This window comes from Pseudophryne corroboree, chromosome 7 (assembly GCF_028390025.1).
Source record: "Pseudophryne corroboree isolate aPseCor3 chromosome 7, aPseCor3.hap2, whole genome shotgun sequence".
Classification (NCBI taxonomy): Eukaryota; Metazoa; Chordata; class Amphibia; order Anura; family Myobatrachidae; genus Pseudophryne; species Pseudophryne corroboree.
The window spans coordinates 23,437,594-23,458,197 of record NC_086450.1 but is presented as its reverse complement, the minus strand read 5'-3'; the positions used below and the strand labels follow the sequence as shown (position 1 = coordinate 23,458,197).

The following is a 20,604-nucleotide window of genomic DNA, read 5'->3' as shown; positions in this document are numbered from 1 at the left end:
CAGGGGGCGCGGACTCGTGGCGTGCCTTTATTTCCATGGAGAAGGGCAGGTGGGGCGGGGGATTGCGTACAACAGAAAGCCGGAGGCTGCACAGCGCGCGGCCTTCCCGTCTCTCTGAATGGCAGGACCGGCCCATCAGCCCTTCTGCCATTTACCAGAAGTGCCCGATGGGCAGTCCGGCCCTGCCGTCAGTCTAAAATCACAATATTAAGTGTGGTAAATTACCGCCGGTAATTGAATAACTTCAAAGAGGGGCAGACTAGATGGACCAAGTGGTTCTTATCTGCCGTCAAACTCCATGTTTCTATGGAAACAAACATTTATTTAATAGAATATTTGCACCAAGCACCTTACAGAGGAGCAGGGAGTACTATGTGTGATTTGTAGAATGAGGGTATATTGTAGGTAAAATCCTTTATCGCACATGTTAAATATTTGGTTGAGGAAAAGAACAAATAGAATTATTGCAAATAGCGCTGCCAAAATGTTTGAAAATAATTTAAAATAATTGAAGACTGACGTTACCAGACACCACAGAAGCCCTGGGAAAGCCTCGGCCGTACAGTATAGCTTATTTATTACTCGTATACATTTATCAACAGCCGTGAATAAAAAACAGAACATTTATTTACAGAATTATGCAAAATACAAACAATAACTTAAATTCTGTTAACGTTTTATTTTATTTTACATCATGTGGAACCAGTGATGTCATTAGATAGTGCAAAAGTATTATACTGTAGCCTGGACATGTCAGATCATTAGGCAAGAAGCCATTGCTGTATTGCGGACTTTCCTTTCTAATTCTGCAAATTACTACTGTAGTCTTTTGGGGAAACTGCGCTGAATGCATCTATACAGGGCTGTAACTAGGGGCGCTGTGGGCCCCACGTGCCCTACATCTGGCTAGCAGGCTGCCTGTAACAGCACCTTGCAGCCAGAACTGCAGTCCCGCCCACAGCGTAGGGCAGGCAGTGCTGCACTTACCGCCGGCGGCGGCTCTGCCCCTCGGTTCGACATCACCAGTAAGGAGACATGGCCGTCACAGGGTGCAGTGCAGCCGTTGGGCACTGTAATATTTAGCATCACAAACATGAAGTTATTTGCTCAAAAAACCAACATTTGCAAATAAATATAAGACTAACATAAATATACTGAAAGACGACTCAGAGCCTGGTTCTGAGCTGGATGCAGTATTGATTACGCACTCAGTTGAGCATTTTTTTTCTACTTCTCTTTACTGCATGAAAATTGTTTTAATGACTGTGTGATTTGTTTTTTAAAGTTCCCTCATATGGCCAAGGTTAGCTAAAGTATAATGTGAACTGGGGACACTGTGGCATAATGTGAACTGGGGGCACTGTGGCATAATGTGAACTGGAGACACTGCAGCATAATGTGAACTGGAGACACTGTGGCATAATGTGAACAGGGGACACTGTGGCATAATGTGAACAGGGGACACTGTGGCATAATGTGAACTGGGGACACTGTGGCATAATATGTACTGGGGCACTGTGGCATAATGTGAACTGGGGTACTGTGGCATAATGTGAACTGGGGACACTGGCATAATGTGAACTGGGGACACTATGGCATGTGAACAGGGGACACTGTGGCATAATGTGAACAGGGGGCACTGTGGCATAATGTGTACTGGGGCACTGTGGCATAATGTGAACTGGGAACACTGTGGCATAATATGAACTGGGGACACTGTGGCATAATGTGACCTGGGGACACTGGCATAATTTGACCTGGGGACACTGTGGCATAATGTAAACTAAGGGAACTGTGAGGCATAATGTAAACAGGGGGCTCTGTGGCATAATGTGAACTGGGGCACTGTGGCATAATGTGAACTGGGGACACTGTGGCATAATGTGAACTGGGGGCACTATGGCATAATGTGAACTGGGGGCACTGTGGCATAATGTAAACTGGAGACACTGCGGCATAATGTGAACTGGGGGCATTGTGGCATAATGTGAGCAGGGGGCACTGTGGCATAATGTGAACTGGGGACACTGTGGCATAATGTGAACTGGGGACACTGTGGCATAATGTGAACAGGGGACACTGTGGCATAATGTGAACAGGGGGCACTGTGGCATAATGTGTACTGGGGCACTGTGGCATAATGTGAATTGGGGGCACTGTGGCATAATATGAACTGGGGACACTGTGGCATAATGTGACCTGGGGACACTGGCATAATGTGAACTGGGGACACTGTGGCATAATGTGACCTGGGGACACTGCATCATAATGTAAACTGAGGGAACTGTGAGGCATAATGTAAACAGGGGGCACTGTGGCATAATGTGAACTGGGGGAACTGTGAGGCATAATGTGACCTTGGGACACTGTGGCATATTGCGAACTGGGGGCACTGTGGCATAATGTGATCTGGGGCATTGTGGCATATTGTGAGCTTGGGGCACTGTGGCATAATGTGAACTGGTGGAACTGTGTGGCATAATGTAAACTGGGTGCAGTGTAGTATAATGTACATTACTATGGGAACTAAAAAAAATACCACTATGAAGCATTAGAGACCCCTTTAAAATGTTGTTGTGGATTCCACAAATTCTAGACAAATATCCAGAGAATCCCGGAACTCACCAAAGAACGGTTGGGGCATCCTGTTAATAGGGAAGGCTTTTCTACATCCCTGCACTCATTTTTAGACACAGACAGACATAAACCATTGACCAGGATGATGCACATACAGTACGTCACAATACAAAAGCAGGATGAACAAAACAAAACAGGTTCCATTTGAACTTGACACCTGCGGGCTGGGCCACAATACACACACGGTTCTGTACCACTTCAATATACTACAGCCAAATAAATCCTGTACTGTGCTACACCAAAGCCTTGCGCAGCAGATACTGTATCATATGGCAGCACCATACACACTAACGGCATTAAATCAGACACCTGCACACTTCCTACTTATGTGCCACGTGGAATTTGAATCCTATTTTACATATTCAAGTTTGTGAGAGCACATTCCAAATCCTGCATATTATTATAACATGTTGCTAGCACTTATTATACCCCTGTATGCAGAACGTCATTTGTCTTCTTACTGATCTGAGCTAATTCATAGAAAGAAATGCAAAAATAATGTGTTATACGTGTGACGTGTGGTAGTGGAATCACATGATAACGTACAGCGTTGCATTTCAGTTACTGCTCATTATTTTATCACATAGGCTCAGATACTATAACAGGGAGGTTCCGGAGGCGAAGTGCTGTAAAAGGTAACTACATTGGTAGAGTTCCATAGGTGTCTGCATTTCAGGATTACGGGCTGCTAAGGAATGCTCAGATGCACCCACAGCGATCGACCACCATACCTGGGATTTTCCCTTGAATTACTTCTGCATCATCATTAAAATAAAGCATATTAATCGAAGACATTTTAGCCGGGGAGCAGCAAGGTCCAGCAGGACCTTTACTGCTTGCCTGATTAATAACATGGGTGTGAGGGAATTTCTGCAGGAACTCAAGTCCACATTCTCCAGAACAGTAATTTGCTTTGTATTTCTTTGGTGCAATGACCCAATCCCATCCAAAAGCCTCAAAATCGACTGTCAATGGGTAACGACAGCACATTGTTTCAGTCGAATGCTCATCGCAGTCAATTCCGGAATCTCTTCGGAAGCGTCTTGGAGTATCTAGAACCTTGACCTCCAAAAATGGAATCTGGAGGAGGAAGAGGTACAAAGAATCAGTTTTAACTCAAATAGACCTATGGGCATGATACAAACAGAATTTTTTTATACATACAGTACACCCCAGTGTTGGATATAAGCCAGGGTGGTCTTCCAGGTCTCCCCACAATTGGGTGGCCCACACAAAGTCTCTGCTATTACCAGGGTGGCGTCTGGATCTTGACCCCAGTGCACAGCTGCTGCTACCTGTTCCCATGCCCAGCTCTCTCTGCACACAGGGCCGGCGACAGGGGGGGTCAAAGGGGACACCTGTACCGGGCCCCAAGGATCAGAGGGGCCCCAAGTATATGCCTCATAGTGTCCGGCAGGGATGTGAGCAGGTAATCATCATGGAGTTATTGGGGAGAGACCGACTGTGGTGTGTGTGGGCGAGGAAGGAGAGAGATAAATATTTAAATATCTGTATACTGTAGATATAGCGCAGCAAATTCCATTGCTCTGAGGGGGCCCCAGAGATATCACTGTACCGGGCCCCAAAATGTCTGTTGCCGGCCCTGTCTGCACATGTTACATCTGCCCACCTGCAGTGCAACATGGTTTTGCACAACTTCTAACTTTTTTGGTTTTCTAACAAACCTGTATAACCCCCAATGTCTGCAGTTTTGACACATGAACCAGAAAGATGGCAGATGGGCTTGGTGGGTCCGGCAGCCAAACAGAAAAGGCAAGATAATTCACAGTTGACCTCAGTGGGCAGCTGAGCAGACCTGGGAACTGTCATTGCTGCTGTCATCTCTGTTTGGCTACTGGTCCCACTGACCAGTAGCCAAACAGAGATGACAGCGACAATGACAGTTAAGCTCAGTGGACAGCGGAACATGGATGGAAACAGAAATGAAAGTTGTATAAAAAGTGAGCAAAGAAGCAATTTGCACCTTGGCAAAACCAGGATGCATGGAAGGTGGGGCAGGTGTAAAATGTGCAGAGAGATTCAAAGTTGATATGGGGAGAGTTCTAGCGTAATTCTTAACTTCAGGGTGGTTTATTCAGCTGTAATGTGAATTGTACAGCTGTAATCGCAGTTATGCCAACACTGACGCTCGGCATGGAGTGGAGCATACAGGTCACTAACCGGTCACTGTATGTTGGTATTGGAGCAGAATGCACGCAGTACCAGTGGTTGTACCAGGATGGATCAGCGGGTAATAGCAGGGTCTCTATGGAAATATGTGGGACATGTCTGTGTCCTACTGTGGTGTTCTAACACACTAACAAGTTGGTGGCCATCTTGGGTAGGAGGGAAGCCTCCCTAAAGAACCATGAAGTATGCGCAGTAGCACTTTCCGGCTTCAAGACCAGACCAATTCTGTACCACAAAAAAGGCCAACCTGTTTGATCTGCACCACCATATTGCCAAAAGAAGGGTTATCTGTGGCCTACTTTATGCTGAATACATTTGATTTAAAAAAAACCTTCTCATGCCTTGGTTATACCAGTGCCAGAGGAAACTAATTCCAGGAGCCTCCTGTCCTGTTCGGCCATGTCTATTCCCTCTCTGAGACTGAATTGAAAGTTTTCAAAGAATATGTTAAGGACAACCCAGCACAAGGGTTCACCAGGCCATCCATGTCGCCAAAAGGAACCCCTTGTGTAGAATGTAAAGTTATCTGCATTTACCCATGTGTAAATTACAGCCATTAATTAATAACAGAACCATTCACTACTGGTGATCTTTGTCTTTAATTCCTGAACTTTTTGAGAGGTTATGATCAAAACATATCTTCATGAAATTAGACCTAAGAGGGACTTACAACCTGGTCTACATACGTCCTGTGGATGAGTGTAAGACGGCCTTATGTCCCATTATGGGCACTTTGAACGTCTTGGTGACGGTGTGCCCTGGGACTTTCCCAATTGCCACACAACTTTCCAGATCTTAGTCAATGTCTTGCTCAAGAATATTCTAGATACATTTGGAACTATAAACTTGACAGTATTTTGATTTTCTCAAAGGTACCCTCAGAACATTGTAGACAAGTCAAAATTGGGATAGCACATTTAAGGGTCCAAAGTAAGCCAAGCTACAAAAGTCCACTTTCCATGTGGAAAGCAGAGGACTCTTAGTTCATATTGTGTCCTTCCGAGGACTTATCACGGACATCAACAAGACTCAAGCATTTCAAGAGTGGCCCATTACACAAGATTTAAATGCCCTGCAATAATTCTAGGTTTCACAAACTATTATCAGAACTTTATGAAATAAAATAAAAATCTCAAAAGACATTCAGCCTTTCATCAGGCTACCCTGCAAGCAAGTTCCTTTCATTTGGTCTCAATCAACACAGGGAGCTTTCGATATCTTCAAACAATCTTTCCATTCCGCACCTGTATTAGCTCATCCTGACCCAACTCACCCTTTCACAGTGGAAGTAGATTCCTTAGAGTTTGCAGTTGGAGCCATGTTATAACAGAGTAGAGGGTGAAGCGTTAGTTATACCCTTGCGCATATTTCTCTTTAAAAAATTTCTGAAGCACAATGTAATTATACAATAGAAGACTGTGAATTATTAGCCATTTATTCAGCACTAAAGGAATGGTGCACCTTTTGCATGAGGCTAGCACCATGGGAACCTAGAATATTTAAGGACAGCTATGTGACTCTATTCTCCGCAGGCATGTTGGTCTTTTTCTCCCACTCTAATTTCATTGTTACCCTCAGATTGGGAGCCCGTGTTGGCATAGCTCATGCCTTACCGCAGCAATTTGAGAATTCTCAAGCTATGCCACAGAAGGATCTGACTTCAATAAAGGGGGCTATGTGCTAAGCTTTGGCGAGAGATAACATTGGATGGAGATAAAGTACCAGCCAATCAGCTCCTGTCATTTTTCAAACACAGCTTGTAACATGACAGTTGGGAGCTGATTGACTGGTACTTTATCTCGCTCCACTTTTTATCTATCCAAGATTTAGTAGATAGACCCCAATATCCTCTATAATTCTACACTCTTGTGAGACCTGACTAGCCAAAACCACCACGATTTTTAAACACTTCTAAACCAGGGGTCACTGCCTTTGAGTTTATTCCAAGAAGGCCAGGACTGCATCAAGAGAATCCATCTTGGGACATGTTCATTTTGTTAGAGATGTCTGATATTCTTACCTCCAGCCACCAGAAGTTGCTGTGTTTTGAGAACTTGCCCTTGAATATGCCCTCATCCAAGATGGCCAGTATTGCATTATTAGAATCCTTCTTGGATCCTGTTTCCTGTTTGGGCCTACAAAAAGGCAACTCATGGTTTGAACCTTTGCTTGAGTATTATGCCTGCTTAGCTCTTGCATCTTGTTGCTGTTACCTTGAACTTTTGATCAACCTAACTTGTGTACTGACCCGGCTACATATAGCTACCTACCTTGTGTACTGACCTGGCTTCATCTGACTGACTACACACTTGTATATCTACTCTGGTCATTGCAGTCCAGGAATAACACCAGTATTGTAACAGGCAGGGGTGTATCTAGCCATTGGCCAGGATGGCACTCGCCAGGGGTGCCAGCTGAGGAGGGGCATCGCCTGGCTGTGCCACTTGTGGCCAAGTGGCAGATTCACTATGCTCCTGTGTCCCCCGCCTGCAGGGATGCCTGGCAAAGACCTCAGAAGGCAGCAGTGACAGCCACTGTTCTTCTCGCCAGGGTCTGGCACCTCTCCGCAGTCCGCACTACAATCAAGTAACTCTGCAAAACTACAGCTCCCAGCAGCTATTGCTACTGTGAGCTCCCAACAGCAATGGGTGCTGGGAGCTGTAGTTTTGCAGAGTTACTTGATTGTAGTGCGGACTGCGGAGAGGTGTCAGACCCTGGCAAGAAGAACAGTGGCTGTCACTGCTGCCTTCTGTGATTTTTGTTGGGCATCCCTGTGGGTGAGGAACTGCTCTGGCAGGGGGAACGACGACAACACAGGTGCCTCCTCTATAAAGAGAAATTTATATATATATATATATATATACACATACTGTATGTATATATATATATATATACATACTGTATATATATATATATATATATATTTGATAGTTGTGGCACTCACGGGTCTTCCTGTTAATGTTAGAGATGGACGCTGTGCATCACAAAAGGGGAACAATCCCTCCAACTGTGTTGATATTACCCCATTTGTGATGCACAGCATCCATCTCTAAGGCTGGGGTCACACATAGCGGCCAAGCGGGTCCCGCTGAACGGGACCCGCTTGGCTGGGAGGGGGTTCTATGTGCACACGGATCCTATTCTGCGGGATACCGCAGAACAGGATCCGGCCGGTGACACACGGGATTTCAATGGAACACAGAGCGACATGGCCGCACTGTGTGAGCACATACATTGAAATAGTATTGTGGTAACCACACCTCAGGTGTTCCTTCCTTCATTATGGCTGCACGGTTAGTGTAATGGTGAGCATTTCGGCATCATAGCACTGAGGTCTTGTGTTCGATTCCCACCAAGGCTGTAACTGGGATCTGTCTGCCAGAATGCCGGCAGAGGGGCAAGCTCTATCTATCTATGTATCTATCTATCTATCTATCTATCTATCTATCTATCTATCTATCTATCTATCTATCTATCTATCTATCTATGTTCACAGGTATGGAGGCAGCACTCTCTTGATTTTAAATGTGTAAAACAGCTTCATAATAAATCACTAGTCACTCACCTATCTTAGGGGCCCATCAATCAACAAGTGATAAAACTCATTACGTATGATAAATGGCGCTCCAGCCCCAAGTGTCATTTTTCAACCACATGACAATTAGGAGCTGGACACATGACAGTTGGGAGCTGATTGGCTGGAGCACCACTTATCATACGCAATTAATTTTATCATTCACAACGAGTTTTATCACTCGTTGATAAATGCGCTTGTTAATTTCTTAGGATAGGATCAGCACACATAGGGGGTAATTCCAAGTTGATCGCAGCAGGAAATTTTTTAGCAGTTGGGCAAAACCATGTGCACTGCAAGGGAGGCAGATATAACATGTGCAGAGAGAGTTAGATTTGGGTGGGGTGTGTTCAATCTGCAATCTAAATTGCAGTGCAAAAATAAATCTGCCAGTATTTACCCTGCACAGAAACAATATAACCCACCCAAATCTAACTCTCTCTGCACATGTTACATCTGCCTCCCCTGCAGTGCACATGGTTTTGACCAACTGTTAAAAAATTTCCTGCTGCGATCAACTTGGAATTACCCCCATACTGCAGAACCTTATTCAGCTTCAGTTGCAGTTTTGCTAAAATAGCAAAACTGCAACTGGCTGCGATTGCATGCTGGGAGCCGCCCAGCACAGGGCAAGGCCGATCATCGTGCAAATGCCTGCCAGCGATGCGATCGTGATGCAATTGCAATCACGTTGCTTATTTGTGGAACACCCCCCCCCCCCCCCCCCCCGCCTTCCAGGTTGCAGCGGACGGCCCCACCCCATTTTCATTACTATGGCCCTCATTCCGAGTTGATCGGTCGCAAGGCGAATTTAGCAGAGTTACACACGCTAAGCCGCCGCCTACTGGGAGTGAATCTTAGCTTCTTAAAATTGCGACCGATGTATTCGCAATAATGCGATTACTAACTACTTAGCAGTTTCAGAGTAGCTCCAGACTTACTCTGCCTGTGCGATCATTTCAGTGCTTGTCGTTCCTGGTTGACGTCACAAACACACCCAGCGTTCGCCCAGGCACTCCCACCGTTTCTCCGGCCACTCCTGCGTTTTTTCCGGAAACGGTAGCGTTTTCAGCCACACGCCCCTGAAACGCCGTGTTTCCGCCCAGTAACACCCATTTCCTGTCAATCACATTACGTTCGCCGGAGCGAAGAAAAAGCCGTGAGTAAAAATACTTTCTTCATAGTAAAGTTACTTGGCGCAGTCGCAGTGCGAACATTGCGCATGCGTACTAGGCGGATTTTCACTGCGATGCGATGAAAAATACCGAGCGAACAACTCGGAATGAGGGCCTATGTCCGCAAGTCAACCCTTCCCCCTCGCAATGCCGCATCATCAGCCCATTCCGTCCCACGATCGCATCTCCCTGCCCGTGTGCACTGCAGCAGGAACCAGGAAGAGGCGATCGCATCTCAGTAGCGTTGCCTGCTACATAAGGCCTATAGCACATTACAATGGTGGGCTCAACAGCCGATTCAATCAAACGATGACGTACTCCGTATTCACAATAGACGTAATATTCCTTCTACTCAGCTGGACTATGGGGGTCATTCAGACCTGATCGCTGCTCTGCGTTATCGCCCAGCGGGCAATCAGCGATTAACCGCGCATGTGTATGCACCGCAATGTGCACGCGCGTCGGCAAACAACAGGCATCGCCGGCTGTAATCGTACAGCCATTTGCAGGCTGATTGACAGGAAGAGGCCGTTTGTGGGTGGTAACTGGACGCTTTCTGGGAGAGTTAGGGAAAACGCAGGTGTTTTCCGAAGCATTTTCAGGGTGGGTGTGTGACGTCAGCTCCGGCCCTGATCAGCCTGTTCTCATCGCACTGGAGGAGTAAGTCCTGGCCTGCGCACAGACAGCGCACACATGTAAAAATCATTCACTGGTGAGTGAGGTGCGATTTTTAAGCAGCTCGGCGTACACATGCGATCGCACACTTGCACGGAGTATATACACTCCCCTTGGGTGGCGACTATCTGACCGCAGGACAACAATTTTAGCAGCCCAGCAATTCAGGTCTGAATTAGGCCCTATGTGTGCTGATCCCATCCTATCTAAGAAATCAAGGGCCTAATTCACACCTGATCGCAGAAGCAAAATTGTTTTCTAATGGGCAAAACCATGTGCACTGCAGGTGGGGCAGATGTAACATGTGCAGAGAGAGTTATATTTGGGTGGGGTGTGTTCAAACTGAAATCTAAATTGCAGTGTAAAAATAAAGCAGCCAGTATTTACCCTGCACAGAAACAAAATAACCCACCCAAATCTAACTCTCTCTGCACATGTTACATCTGCCCCACCTGCAGGGCACATGGTTTTGCCCATTAGAGAACAATTTTGCTGCTGCAATCAGGTCTGAATTGGGCCCTAATGTTGGTGAGTGACTATGTAAATATTACACTTAAGAAGTAAATATGTGGTAGTCAAGCACAAATTATACAATTGACTATTTTAATTTACCCACATGCAGTAGAAACTAGAGATGAGCGCCGGAAATTTTTCGGGTTTTGTGTTTTGGTTTTGGGTTCGGTTCCGCGGCCGTGTTTTGGGTTCGACCGCGTTTTGGCAAAACCTCACCGAATTTTTTTTGTCGGATTCGGGTGTGTTTTGGATTCGGGTGTTTTTTTCCAAAAAACCTAAAAAACAGCTTAAATCATAGAATTTGGCGGTCATTTTGATCCCAAAGTATTATTAACCTCAAAAACCATAATTTCCACTCATTTTCAGTCTATTCTGAATACCTCACACCTCACAATATTATTTTTAGTCCTAAAATTTGCACCGAGGTCGCTGTGTGAGTAAGATAAGCGACCCTAGTGGCCGACACAAACACCGGGCCCATCTAGGAGTGGCACTGCAGTGTCACGCAGGATGGCCCTTCCAAAAAACCCTCCCCAAACAGCACATGACGCAAAGAAAAAAAGAGGCGCAATGAGGTAGCTGTGTGAGTAAGATTAGCGACCCTAGTGGCCGACACAAACACCGGGCCCATCTAGGAGTGGCACTGCAGTGTCACGCAGGATGTCCCTTCCAAAAAACCCTCCCCAAACAGCACATGACGCAAAGAAAAAAAGAGGCGCAATGAGGTAGCTGTGTGAGTAAGATAAGCGACCCTAGTGGCCGACACAAACACCGGGCCCATCTAGGAGTGGCACTGCAGTGTCACGCAGGATGTCCCTTCCAAAAAACCCTCCCCAAACAGCACATGACGCAAAGAAAAAAAGAGGCGCAATGAGGTAGCTGACTGTGTGAGTAAGATAAGCGACCCTAGTGGCCGACACAAACACCGGGCCCATCTAGGAGTGGCACTGCAGTGTCACGCAGGATGTCCCTTCCAAAAAACCCTCCCCAAACAGCACATGACGCAAAGAAAAAAAGAGGCGCAATGAGGTAGCTGACTGTGTGAGTAAGATAAGCGACCCTAGTGGCCGACACAAACACCGGGCCCATCTAGGAGTGGCACTGCAGTGTCACGCAGGATGTCCCTTCCAAAAAACCCTCCCCAAACAGCACATGACGCAAAGAAAAAAAGAGGCGCAATGAGGTAGCTGACTGTGTGAGTAAGATAAGCGACCCTAGTGGCCGACACAAACACCGGGCCCATCTAGGAGTGGCACTGCAGTGTCACGCAGGATGTCCCTTCCAAAAAACCCTCCCCAAACAGCACATGACGCAAAGAAAAAAAGAGGCGCAATGAGGTAGCTGACTGTGTGAGTAAGATAAGCGACCCTAGTGGCCGACACAAACACCGGGCCCATCTAGGAGTGGCACTGCAGTGTCACGCAGGATGTCCCTTCCAAAAAACCCTCCCCAAACAGCACATGACGCAAAGAAAAAGAAAAGAAAAAAGAGGTGCAAGATGGAATTGTCCTTGGGCCCTCCCACCCACCCTTATGTTGTATAAACAGGACATGCACACTTTAACCAACCCATCATTTCAGTGACAGGGTCTGCCACACGACTGTGACTGATATGACGGGTTGGTTTGGACCCCCACCAAAAAAGAAGCAATTAATCTCTCCTTGCACAAACTGGCTCTACAGAGGCAAGATGTCCACCTCATCATCATCCTCCGATATATCACCGTGTACATCCCCCTCCTCACAGATTATCAATTCGTCCCCACTGGAATCCACCATCTCAGCTCCCTGTGTACTTTGTGGAGGCAATTGCTGCTGGTCAATGTCTCCACGGAGGAATTGATTATAATTCATTTTAATGAACATCATCTTTTCCACATTTTCTGGATGTAACCTCGTACGCCGATTGCTGACAAGGTGAGCGGCGGCACTAAACACTCTTTCGGAGTACACACTTGTGGGAGGGCAACTTAGGTAGAATAAAGCCAGTTTGTGCAAGGGCCTCCAAATTGCCTCTTTTTCCTGCCAGTATAAGTACGGACTGTGTGACGTGCCTACTTGGATGCGGTCACTCATATAATCCTCCACCATTCTTTCAATGGGGAGAGAATCATATGCAGTGACAGTAGACGACATGTCCGTAATCGTTGTCAGGTCCTTCAGTCCGGACCAGATGTCAGCATCAGCAGTCGCTCCAGACTGCCCTGCATCACCGCCAGCGGGTGGGCTCGGAATTCTGAGCCTTTTCCTCGCACCCCCAGTTGCGGGAGAATGTGAAGGAGGAGATGTTGTTGACAGGTCGCGTTCCGCTTGACTTGACAATTTACTCACCAGCAGGTGTTTGAACCCCAGCAGACTTGTGTCTGCCGGAAAGAGAGATCCAAGGTAGGCTTTAAATCTAGGATCGAGCACGGTGGCCAAAATGTAGTGCTCTGATTTCAACAGATTGACCACCCGTGAATCCTTGTTAAGCGAATTAAGGGCTCCATCCACAAGTCCCACATGCCTAGCGGAATCGCTCCGTGTTAGCTCCTCCTTCAATGTCTCCAGCTTCTTCTGCAAAAGCCTGATGAGGGGAATGACCTGACTCAGGCTGGCAGTGTCTGAACTGACTTCACGTGTGGCAAGTTCAAAGGGCATCAGAACCTTGCACAACGTTGAAATCATTCTCCACTGCGCTTGAGACAGGTGCATCCCACCTCCTATATCGTGCTCAATTGTATAGGCTTGAATGGCCTTTTGCTGCTCCTCCAACCTCTGAAGCATATACAGGGTTGAATTCCACCTCGTTACCACTTCTTGCTTCAGATGATGGCAGGGCAGGTTCAGTAGTTTTTGGTGGTGCTCCAGTTTTCTGTACGTGGTGCCTGTACGCCGAAAGTGTCCCGCAATTCTTCTGGCCACCGACAGCATCTCTTGCACGCCCCTGTCGTTTTTTAAAAAATTCTGCACCACCAAATTCAAGGTATGTGCAAAACATGGGACGTGCTGGAATTGGCCCAGATTTAATGCACACACAATATTGCTGGCGTTGTCCGATGCCACAAATCCACAGGAGAGTCCAATTGGGGTAAGCCATTCCGCGATGATCTTCCTCAGTTGCCGTAAGAGGTTTTCAGCTGTGTGCGTATTCTGGAAACCGGTGATACAAAGCGTAGCCTGCCTAGGAAAGAGTTGGCATTTGCGAGATGCTGCTACTGGTGCCGCCGCTGCTGTTCTTGCGGCGGGAGTCCATACATCTACCCAGTGGGCTGTCACAGTCATATAGTCCTGACCCTGCCCTGCTCCACTTGTCCACATGTCCGTGGTTAAGTGGACATTGGGTACAGCTGCATTTTTTAGGACACTGGTGACTCTTTTTCTGAGGTCTGTGTACATTTTCGGTATCGCCTGCCTAGAGAAATGGAACCTAGATGGTATTTGGTACCGGGGACACAGTACCTCCAACAAGTCTCTAGTTGGCTCTGCAGTAATGATGGATACCGGAACCACGTTTCTCACCACCCAGGATGTCAAGGCCTCAGTTATCCGCTTTGCAGTAGGATGACTGCTGTGATATTTCATCTTCCTCGCAAAGGACTGTTGGACAGTCAATTGCTTGGTGGAAGTAGTAAAAGTGGTCTTACGACTTCCCCTCTGGGATGACCATCGACTCCCAGCAGCAACAACAGCAGCGCCAGCAGCAGTAGGCGTTACACGCAAGGATGCATCGGAGGAATCCCAGGCAGGAGAGGACTCGTCAGAATTGCCAGTGACATGGCCTGCAGGACTATTGGCATTCCTGGGGAAGGAGGAAATTGACACTGAGGGAGTTGGTGGGGTGGTTTGCGTGAGCTTGGTTACAAGAGGAAGGGATTTACTGGTCAGTGGACTGCTTCCGCTGTCGGCCCAAGTTTTTGAACTTGTCACTGACTTATTATGAATGCGCTGCAGGTGACGTATAAGGGAGGATGTTCCGAGGTGGTTAACGTCCTTACCCCTACTTATTACAGCTTGACAAAGGGAACACACGGCTTGACACCTGTTGTCCGCATTTCTGGTGAAATACTTCCACACCGAAGAGCTGATTTTTTTGGTATTTTCACCAGGCATGTCAACGGCCATATTCCTACCACGGACAACAGGTGTCTCCCCGGGTGCCTGACTTAAACAAACCACCTCACCATCAGAATCCTCCTGGTCAATTTCCTCCCCAGCGCCAGCAACACCCATATCCTCCTCATCCTGGTGTACTTCAACACTGACATCTTCAATCTGACTATCAGGAACTGGACTGCGGGTGCTCCTTCCATCACTTGCAGGGGGCGTGCAAATGGTGGAAGGCGCATGCTCTTCACGTCCAGTGTTGGGAAGGTCAGGCATCGCAACCGACACAATTGGAGTCGGACTCTCCTTGTGGATTTGGGATTTCGAAGAACGCACAGTTCTTTGCGGTGCTACTGCTTTTGCCAGCTTTAGTCTTTTCATTTTTCTAGCGAGAGGCTGAGTGCTTCCATCCTCATGTGAAGCTGAACCACTAGCCATGAACATAGGCCAGGGCCTCAGCCGTTCCTTGCCACTCCGTGTGGTAAATGGCATATTGGCAAGTTTACGCTTCTCCTCCGACAATTTTATTTTAGGTTTTGGAGTCCTTTTTTTACTGATATTTGGTGTTTTGGATTTGACATGCTCTGTACTATGACATTGGGCATCGGCCTTGGCAGACGACGTTGCTGGCATTTCATCGTCTCGGCCATGACTAGTGGCAGCAGCTTCAGCACGAGGTGGAAGTGGATCTTGATCTTTCCCTAATTTTGGAACCTCAACATTTTTGTTCTCCATATTTTAATAGGCACAACTAAAAGGCACCTCAGGTAAACAATGGAGATGGATGGATTGGATACTAGTATACAATTATGGACGGACTGCCGAGTGCCGACACAGAGGTAGCCACAGCCGTGAACTACCGCACTGTACTGTGTCTGCTGCTAATATAGACTGGTTGATAAAGAGATAGTATACTCGTAACTAGTATGTATATATAAAGAAAGAAAAAAAAACCACGGTTAGGTGGTATATACAATTATGGACGGGCTGCCGAGTGCCGACACAGAGGTAGCCACAGCCGTGAACTACCGCACCGTACTGTGTCTGCTGCTAATATATAGACTGGTTGATAAAGAGATAGTATACTCGTACCTAGTATGTATGTATAAAGAAAGAAAAAAAAACCACGGTTAGGTGGTATATACAATTATGGACGGGCTGCCGAGTGCCGACACAGAGGTAGCCACAGCCGTGAACTACCGCACTGTACTGTGTCTGCTGCTAATATATAGACTGGTTGATAAAGAGATAGTATACTCGTAACTAGTATGTATGTATAAAGAAAGAAAAAAAAACCACGGTTAGGTGGTATATACAATTATGGACGGGCTGCCGAGTGCCGACACAGAGGTAGCCACAGCCGTGAACTACCGCACTGTACTGTGTCTGCTGCTAATATAGACTGGTTGATAAAGAGATAGTATACTCGTAACTAGTATGACTATAAAGAAAGAAAAAAAAACCACGGTTAGGTGGTATATACAATTATGGACGGGCTGCCGAGTGCCGACACAGAGGTAGCCACAGCCGTGAACTACCGTACTGTACTGTGTCTGCAGCTAATATAGACTGGTTGATAAAGAGAAGATGTCTACGTAACTATGTATGTATAAAGAAGAATGAAAAAAAACCACGGTTAGGTGGTATACAATTATGGACGGACTGCCTGCCGAGTGCAGACACAGAGGTAGCCACAGCCGTGAACTACCGTACTGTACTGTGTCTGCAGCTAATATAGACTGGTTGATAAAGAGAAGATGTCTATGTAACTATGTATGTATAAAGAAGAATGAAAAAAATCCACGGTTAGGTGGTATTACAATTATGGACGGACTGCCTGCCGAGTGCAGAGACACAGAGGTAGCCACAGCCGTGAACTACCGTACTGTGTCTGCTGCGACTGGATGATAAATGATATAAAAAATATATATATATCACTACTGCAGCCGGACAGGTATATATTATATATTATATAATGACGGACCTGCTGGACACTGTCTGTCAGCAGAATGAGTTTTATTTTTATAGAATAAAAAAAAAAAAAACACACAAGTGAAGTCACACGACGAGTGTTTAACTTTTTCAGGCAATCACAATATAAGTATACTACTAACTATACTGGTGGTCAGTGTGGTCAGGTCACTGGTCAGTCACACTGGCAGTGGCACTCCTGCAGCAAAAGTGTGCACTGTTTAATTTTAATATAATATGTACTCCTGGCTCCTGATATAACCTATAACTGGCACTGCAGTAGTGCTCCCCAGTCTCCCCCACAATTATAAGCTGTGTGAGCTGAGCAGTCAGACAGATATATAATATATATAGATGATGCAGCACACTGGCCTGAGCCTGAGCAGTGCACACAGATATGGTATGTGACTGACTGAGTCACTGTGTGTATCGCTTTTTTCAGGCAGAGAACGGATATATTAAATAAACTGCACTGTGTGTCTGGTGGTCACTCACTATATAATATATTATGTACTCCTGGCTCCTGCTATAACCTATAACTGGCACTGCAGTAGTGCTCCCCAGTCTCCCCCACAATTATAAGCTGTGTGAGCTGAGCAGTCAGACAGATATATATAATATTATATATAGATAATAGATGATGCAGCACACTGGCCTGAGCCTGAGCAGTGCACACAGATATGGTATGTGACTGACTGAGTCACTGTGTGTATCGCTTTTTTCAGGCAGAGAACGGATATATTAAATAAACTGCACTGTGTGTCTGGTGGTCACTCACTATATAATATATTATGTACTCCTGGCTCCTGCTATAACCTATAACTGGCACTGCAGTAGTGCTCCCCAGTCTCCCCCACAATTATAAGCTGTGTGAGCTGAGCAGTCAGACAGATATATAATATATATAGATGATGCAGCACACTGGCCTGAGCCTGAGCAGTGCACACAGATATGGTATGTGACTGACTGAGTCACTGTGTGTATCGCTTTTTTCAGGCAGAGAACGGATATATTAAATAAACTGCACTGTGTGTCTGGTGGTCACTCACTATATAATATATTATGTACTCCTGGCTCCTGCTATAACCTATAACTGGCACTGCAGTAGTGCTCCCCAGTCTCCCCCACAATTATAAGCTGTGTGAGCTGAGCAGTCAGACAGATATATATAATATTATATATAGATAATAGATGATGCAGCACACTGGCCTGAGCCTGAGCAGTGCACACAGATATGGTATGTGACTGACTGAGTCACTGTGTGTATCGCTTTTTTCAGGCAGAGAACGGATATATTAAATAAACTGCACTGTCCTCACTAGTAAACTCTCTCCACTCAGTCTCTACACTTCTACAGTAACAGTACTCCTCCTAGTCAGCTCCAGTAAATCTCTCTCAGTCTCTTATAATCTAAATGGAGAGGACGCCAGCCACGTCCTCTCCCTATCAATCTCAATGCACGTGTGAAAATGGCGGCGACGCGCGGCTCCTTATATAGAATCCGAGTCTCGCGAGAATCCGACAGCGTCATGATAACGTTCGGGCGCGCTCGGGTTAACCGAGCAAGGCGGGAAGATCCGAGTCTGCTCGGACCCGTGAAAAAAACCATGAAGTTCTGGCGGGTTCGGATTCAGAGAAACCGAACCCGCTCATCTCTAGACTAGAAACCTGACGTGTCCTATGTTAGAATGGCTACGCCAGAAGAGAGCGCTATGCCCACGCGCCCGTATGGCGCAGACATTATCCTGACACGCAGCATGTGGTCATTCAGAGCTGTTTCTTGCCAATTTGGCTCCCAGTGCGAGATTTAAAAATGCGCCCCCCCATGACATAAAAAAATGCCCCCCCCCACACCTAGATAAAAAACAACAACTTGCGCGCGCACCCGGCAAGGTGGCGCGGCCTCATCTAAATGTGCATGGCCTCGTCTGAAAAGACTACCTCACAATCCAGTTTTTGACCCTGCTCCAACAGATCACGACCACCACAGGAAAAAAAAATTCTACCATATTAAGCCCCACACAGTAATGCCCCCTGCACCATATTATGCCACACACCGCAATGCCCTTGATACATTAAATCCCCACACTACAGCAGGCAAGAGTCCCCATTTCACACATTATGGCAGGTGTCCCCATTTTACACATTGAGAGAGAGAGAGAGAGAGAATACTTACAGAGGCGATTACCGCTCTTCGGCTCACCTTACCAGTCGCTCCTCGCGCCGGCTTTTCCCTCTTCCTAACTTGGATCCCCCTCTGTACTCCACTCGGGGGGGGAGTTTCGCGGAGTGACGGGGTTGCGTCGTGACGTAACGGCGCAACCGCGTCATTCCGTGAAACTCGCCCCCCCACAGTATGGATATACGTCTGGGGAACGGTTGGATCATGACTGCATTAGCACAAATCCATGATCTGGCAACGTGGCCTTTGACCTCACCTACAGCTACAAGTTGGTACAAGATGTATAGCGGCTTCCACACTCCAAGTAAGCCTGCAGATGTTTATTTTATACATGTCTGGGATAATTTCCTGATGAAGAATAAAAAATGAATCCCTCTCCCCCCGCAAAAAAAAGGGGTACCTCTGAGTACCATCATAAAAAACACTGCTTGTACCAAAAATTCTACCCGTGCAGAATTAGAACTTGGGGACCCATAGTAAAATGATAAAAGGTGTCCCCAGGGTTCTTATTAAGAGACATCCCTGTCCCTGCTCCTCTAGATGCTGCGTCCTCAACTTAAGGGCTCTACAGACATGGTGATACGCCGTCGAGCTGCCCGACCTCCGATACGGCAGACGGGCGGGGAGGCAGTGACGGGGGGAGTGAAGTTTCTTCACTCCCCCCCCCCCCCGTTCCACGGCTCCATACAAGTGCAGGCAAATATGGACGAGATCGTCCATATTGGCCTGCATGCACAGCCGACGGGACACCAGCGTGAACGAGCGCGGGGCCGCGCATCGTTCATCGCTGGTGCCCCCACACTCAAAGATATGAACGTTATCTTGTTCAATAATGAACGAGATCGTTCATATCTTTGAGGATTATCGGCCAGTGTGTAGGGCCTTTTAGTCTTCAGCCCCATCTGCTGCAGGCCACCCGGCACTTCCTACTCAGAGAGGAGAACTCCCAAACTCCCCTCCCTTATAAGGCATGGGTGTGGTATTGAAAGTCGACAGTAACTAGGTCGACAATGTCTAGGTCGACCACTATCGAGTTTTTAATGTTATTTTGGTGTTGTTTTCTTCGTAGAGTGACCGGGAACCCCAATTAGTGCACCGCGTCCCCTCGCATGGCTCGCTTCGCTCGCCATGCTTCGGGCATGGTGCCTTCGCTCCGCTACCGCTTCGCTCGGCACATATTACCGTTCCAATCGTAGTCCACGTGGATCGTTAAGTATGAAAAGGTAAAAAAAAAAGAAAAAAAATTGTGAAAAACTCATGTCGACCTTTTGACCTGTCGACCTAGAACATGTCGACCTAAAGACCCCGTCGACCTAGACACCCTGTCGACCTAGTTACTGTCGACCAATAGAGGTCGACCTAGACATTGTCGACCTAGTTACTGTCGACTTTCAATCCGGATCCCATAAGGCATTAGGGAGTGGATTTAATTGGTATCTGGTCTCTAGGTCGACAGTAACTAGGTTGACCACTATTGGTCGACAGGGTCTCTATGTCGACAGGTCAAAAGGTCAACATTTTTTTGTAAAAAAAAATTTTTTGGAACTTTGTCATACTTAACAATCCACGCTACGATTGGGAATAGTAACATGGGCCTAGCGC

The 20,604-nt window shown here is 46.7% G+C and overlaps 1 protein-coding gene across 1 annotated transcript in view; it reads right to left on the bottom strand.

Annotated features, from left to right (window-relative positions):
- Positions 1-540: 540 nt before the first annotated feature.
- Positions 541-20,604, bottom strand: part of LOC134944170 (growth/differentiation factor 8-like) — a 36,153-nt gene continuing 16,089 nt past the window's right edge. Inside the window, exon 3 of the mRNA XM_063932745.1 lies at positions 541-3,717. Within this exon, the coding sequence (XP_063788815.1) occupies positions 3,337-3,717 (381 nt within the window). The 3' untranslated portion in view covers positions 541-3,336. The remainder of the gene's footprint in view (positions 3,718-20,604) is intronic.